Here is a 6,000-nt window from a genome sequence, read left to right on the forward strand (position 1 = left end):
TCGCCCCACCCACCTGCCCTCTGGTAACCCCAGATGACACAAATTTTATGTAGCAAGAAAGAGCTTCCGTTGAGAATTTTCAAGGATGACTTTTTCCTAGAAGCAGAAAAATTTGTTGATTGCTGCAAAGGAAATTTTTTCTAGTCTACTGTTAATAACCCTCTAAGGGCTCTAGCTACATGTGAGAGGTTCAGTTTCTAATGGTCACTGGAGTGGGCTGAGTGTGGGAATGAGTACTAACACTCAAGCTGCTGGATACTTGAGTTCAGCATCTCTCTCAGGGCTGTGGCTATCATCTGCTCATGAGTCTTTAATTCATTCAGCAAATTTTTCTTGGTTACATTCAATGGACCAGGCTCTGTTCTAGGTGTTGGAAATACATTCTTATTTTCAGTGTCCTCTTAATTTGTGATTTCTAGAAATAACTTTACAACTTAGCTAATGTTTAATAGCTTTATTGAAGTGGATACACCTGCAAAATAAAACAAAGTAGCTGGAAATGTGGACAGAAAACCAGGCAAGTGCAGTCCCAGGGAAACCAAAGAACAAAACTATATTCAATACAAGTCCAAGATCAGTTGTGCGAAGTGCTGTTGAGATTAAGATGAAGAGTAAAAAATTCATGGGGCAACTTGGTGGCTCAGTTGGTTAAGTGTCTAACATTGGCTCAGGTCATGATCTTCATGATCTTCATGATCTCCATGATCTTGTAGTTTGTGAGTTCAAGCCCTGCATGGGGCTCTGTGCTGACAGCTCAGAGCCTGGAGCCTACTTCAGATTCTGTGTCTCACTCTCTCCCTGCCTCTCATTCTCTCCCGCCTCCCCCCCCCCACCAACCCGCTCAAAACTAAACATTAGAAAAAAAATTTTTTAAGAGTAAAAAATTCCTATGGAACAGGAACTTGTAAAGTAAGATTGAAAAAATAAAATCACAGATTGCTCCCTAGTACAATTTTTATTGTGATATTTCCATTCTTAATCACATTCAATTACCTAATATTTGTTCATATGCTTTGTTAGTAAAATGTCATTTTGTCAGACCCACTTTTAAATTTTACAACGGTCTATTATATTTTGACCCACAGTCATATATATATATTACTTTTATTTTATTTGTATTTATTAATATAATTTTATTATATATTATAATATTTATACCTATATAGTCTGTGAGTTCCTTGATGGCAGAGATCATGTATTTGTACTTCTCCATACCAACTTATTTCCCAGAATATGGTATTCGATAAACTTTTATTGAATTGAGTCCAAAGTCATTTCCTACAATAAAATAATTTTGAAAATAGATGGTTTAACACACTTTATTGCCAAAATATGGGAGTGGTTCCTTCCAAAAATATCATAAACTGTGATACGAATTTCTCTCTTTGGTCAGTGTCTGGGATTGGCTGAAGGTTTTTAGGCTTCATGAAATTAGGTAGATTTTAAGGTAATAAATAGTTCATCTGCTCTCTGGGCAGCACTCCTAGATCACTCCTGAAGAATTCTTTTTCTCTCTCAAACCACTGGTCATTCCTTCCATCCCTTTCGTTTTCACTCAGAAATCTTTGGGGATTGAAATATTTAGTGTGTGTTTGTGTGTATTATTAATAGAACTAGATGAAAGCATTACTATTTCCAGAGCCCACTGAAGCTTTATGGCTATCTCTTTGCATGCTAATGCTCAGCTTGCCAATGTTGAGGTTGATGTGCTGTTTCTATATATATGGTGTCTGTGTATACAAACACTCTAACATGGAATTAATCCCTATTTAATGAATGACAGCCTCTGAACATTTCTTTAACAAGAAAATACTAGAGAGGGTAGATCAGTTTTCATATAATTTCCAATGTTGTTTTATAAACCCCTTTATCATCCCCATTCCTTTGCATTATTATTTGTCTCTCAGTCTTCCCCTCTAAAATCAAAGCTGCATGAGGTGAGGAACCATTTCTTGTTCCTCTGAGCATATATCACTATATATGATATATAGCATATGTCAGATGCCTAAAAGACCTTTGCGGAGCAAATGAATAAATAAATGGAAAAAAAATAAGTGAATGAAGAAATAAGTGAATATTTGTCCAAGATTTCCAGGGGTACCACAAATAGGAATCTTCACTCCCTTTCAAATATCTAGTGAAGTACATAAAACGTACCACAAAGTCTGGTTCCTGGCAGGTACAGCAATAGTTGACATTTGTAATTCTTTGATATTAAAGGTCCTTGTCCCAATTCCAATTTTACTAAAAACAAAACAAGACTGAACACAACAGATATAAGGATATAAAAAGTGGACAAAGGAAAGGAACACAATCCAGTGAAAAAATGAGTGATATCTTTAAATCATCTTTATAATAAAATGCAAATTAGAAAACCACATTAAATGCTAATATTCATGAACTTTCTCTTGGATCTGCTTTTGCAAAGACACTGGGATTACTGTGGGGAAGTGCATAAGCCCCTTACTCAGTTTGCTTTACCTCTTTTCCACCTGACAGTAAATGCAATGTTTTCCATAAAGTGTATACAAAAATACAGGTAATCTATTTATTTTATTTTTATTTATTTTTAAGATTATAAGGAAATTTTTCTTCAAATTCTTGTTTTTCATAAATAACCAAAAGATACTACTGAAAATTTTAATCAGTTTTTAACTTTTGGCAAAGGTCACACAGATCTCCCAAGAATTAGATTAAAACTGTGGATCCTCTTCCCAGACAAATGCATATGAAGTCAAACACATAAAATTTAAATAGTAAGGCAGCTTATAAATTTTCTGAAGTCCATCCTTAGACTCCCTGGTGACCATGGACTCTTAGGTTAAGATCTCACCGGCTGGAGGATCTTATGATGTAATGATGGTATTGATCATGATACATCAATAATATGGGGGTATGTATGAGATAGAATCAAGAAATTTTGCCTGAAGGAGAAGAAGGGTAGACTTGATGACTTTGGAATTCTTTTGGGATTACAGAATTTTGTCATTTGGTGATGTCCATGATAACCACTGGAAAAAGAATGACAACGGAGAAGACTTGGACTTATGACTGGTTATTACATCCCCCTTCACTTTCACTTCACTCCTTCCTACTGAAACTCTTAGGAAGCAAAAGTTCCCCCCAAAAGCCTGCTACCACTTTCCTAAACATATCCTTCAAAGCTTCCTTGACTCGCTCATTACGTAAGGCATAGATGAATGGATTCATCAGTGGTGTCACAAATGTTGTTACCACTGTCACTGCCCAGTTAGTATCCACAGAGCCACTCTGTGATGGTCGCACATAAAGAAAAATGGCACTTCCATAGAAGAGGGTCACCACCATCAAGTGGGAGGTACAGGTAGAGAAGGCCCTCTGTCGGCCTGAAACAGAGGGGATGCGCAGGACAGCCAGAACTATGTGACCATAGGACACAGCAGTAATCATCAGTGAGGATACAATGACAAGAAAGGCCAGTACAAAGTCTGTTTCCTCCAGCTTCTCGGTGTCGGTGCATGCCAGGCGGAGCAGTGGACCACTGTCACAGAAGAAGTGCTGCACCATGGCGTCCTGTTCACAGAAAGGAAGTAAGGCCACAGCCACTGTGGGGCCAAGCACAGGGAAAAGTCCCCCCATCCAGCAGGCCAAGGCCACCCAAAAGCACACAGTGCCATTCATGAGCAAGGGGTAGTGCAGAGGGTGACAGATGGCCAGGTAGCGATCCACAGACATGGCAGCCAACAGCAGGAACTCCGAGGCCCCAAGAAAGAAGTAGAAATAGAACTGGGTAATACATGCAGCAAAGGAAATAGTGTGTTGCCTTGATAGGAAATTGCTCAGCATCTTGGGAATGATGACAGAAGTGAGCAAGATCTCTAGGCAGGACAAGTTACCCAGAAAGAAGTACATAGGAGTCTGCAGGCGAGTGTCAGCTCCTACCACTCCAACAATCAACAAGTTGCCTGTTAGAGTCAGCAGATAGACGAGAAGGAAGACAGAAAACAGTTCTGCTTTTGTGCTGTTGAGATTTGGGAAACCTGCCAGGATGAACTCTGTAACACCAATGCTCTGGTTCCCCCCAGGAGCCATTATCTTTCTCACCTGTGCAACAACATGAACATGATCGTGGCGAGGACACTTCATCTCCGGAACAATCTTGAAACTTATTTTATCGTGACATGGCACACATTTCCCCACTTTCTCCAATCACCGTTAAGATCTGAATAACCTGAGGTCCTCATCTAATTACTTTTAAAGCTGGAGAAGATTTTCCAGAAAGGGTGGCAAAAACTTAGATATGAAAATGCCAGGAGTCTCCTTCTCAGATCTTAAATAGTGATGCCCCATTATTATAATACTGATATCATTGAGTATATGAGTTGGACAAAAATATCAAAAACTTATTTCATGAAGAATATGATTCCCATTCTACCAGGATCAGGACTTGAGCCAGACTGCCTGGTTTTGAATTCCATTATCTCCATTTACTAGCCGAGTAGCCTCAGAAAAGTTACTTAACCACTTCTGCGCTCCTCAATTGTAAGCTGCTAAAAGAAGCAAGTTAAATGAGAGTGCAAAGGATTCAAAAGTTTCTAGATATTAGTCGACAAACACTGTGGTATAGAAAGCCCTGTAAGTTAGGGCACCAGACTCTAGGCTTGACTTGCCATTTGCCTTGGAAGGCGTTCAATGCATCCACCTCATTTGTCCTTGAACTGTTCAGCTATGAAATGAGTCATAAGAATCTAGGTCATTAGTACATCTATTACATAAAATTACCCTTTTTGTGAAGAATTTCCACAGCAACCCAAGGGTCTAACTGAAATCTTGTCATAAAGTGCTTGCCTATCTAAAGCAAGTTATGGCATATTTAAAAGGGAGAATAGGGCTAAACTACATTGAATCATCCAGTCAGGTTTCCACATCTATTTATTTAGTGTCAACTTTAAGCTAAGTATTCTGGTTAATATTAGGATGAATTTCGTATGCTTTTCCAGTCCATGATACTAATCCAAAGGCCTTTCACAAACTTGGGCTCTATTAGATGACTTGTCAGAGACAGAAATAGGAATCCCTGAAAATCACTCATGAAATCAGAAATTAAGTCCTTGCCATCTGACTCAAGTCCTTCTAGTTTTGAAGACCACCAACAGTTGTAAGGACCAAATCAATGATATTCTGAAAGTGTTTTTAAAATGCCTCAGTTATTAGGAGAATACTGATCCCCTTTAGCAATGCAAAGCATGAGACTTGACCTTAAGGCCTTGATTCTCAGCCCTACTATTCTCTGGCACACCGCAGCAGTCCTTGCTCCTAGCAAACAGGAACCTCTTTACTTATAGTGTCTCAATTGTGGGTCCTACCTGAGCAGAAAAATATTTGTGCCTTTTCTCTAGGATAAAGCAATTCTATGGTCTTTCTCCTTAAGGATTCCATTCAGAGCCTCATGTCCCTTCAGCTTCTATAGAAATTGCCTTACTATCAGTAAAATCATTCAACTCTTGCTCTGTATTGATTATGTATCAGATGCTATATGTGGTGATTCAGAAATAAAGGAGATGTTGTCACTACTCTCATGTAGCTCACTGCCTAATGAGAATGATGGAAAAGTTAATATGTATCACAGGTGGAATGTCACAGGTAAGAATAGGGTCTAAGGGGGTACATGGGAAAAAATCCAAACTGAGACTTTAGAGAGATAGGAAGTATTTTCGATAAAGGTGATGCCTAAAATAAATACTAAAAAGTGACTATGGATTTGATAGGAGAGAAAAGAGGTTTTTTAATGGAAAAGGGCAGCATGTGAACATAGTACATCTGGGCCAAAGCACAGGACATAATGCATGGAGTGCAATGAGATAGAACTGGTCACCTTAAAGGGGACTCTTTCTGGCTCTCTGTGAAAATATTTCCACTGAACTGAACCTAACTATACCTTAAGTAAGAGGAAGATGAGTCGCAACCTTAAATGTGGAAGGAATACCTCCTACCTACCCCTGAATGTCCTTGATGTTTCCA

At 38.8% G+C, this 6,000-nt stretch overlaps 1 protein-coding gene across 1 annotated transcript; it reads right to left on the bottom strand.

Moving 5' to 3' along the window:
* Positions 1–2,905: 2,905 nt before the first annotated feature.
* Positions 2,906–4,170, bottom strand: LOC131518212 (olfactory receptor 6S1). The gene has a single exon (XM_058740804.1). It carries the CDS (start codon positions 4,123–4,125, stop codon positions 3,082–3,084), a length of 1,044 nt encoding a protein of 347 aa, XP_058596787.1. The 5' UTR covers positions 4,126–4,170; the 3' UTR covers positions 2,906–3,081.
* Positions 4,171–6,000: the final 1,830 nt, after the last annotated feature.

Source organism: Neofelis nebulosa, chromosome 7, assembly GCF_028018385.1.
Source record: "Neofelis nebulosa isolate mNeoNeb1 chromosome 7, mNeoNeb1.pri, whole genome shotgun sequence".
Lineage (NCBI taxonomy): Eukaryota > Metazoa > Chordata > Mammalia > Carnivora > Felidae > Neofelis > Neofelis nebulosa.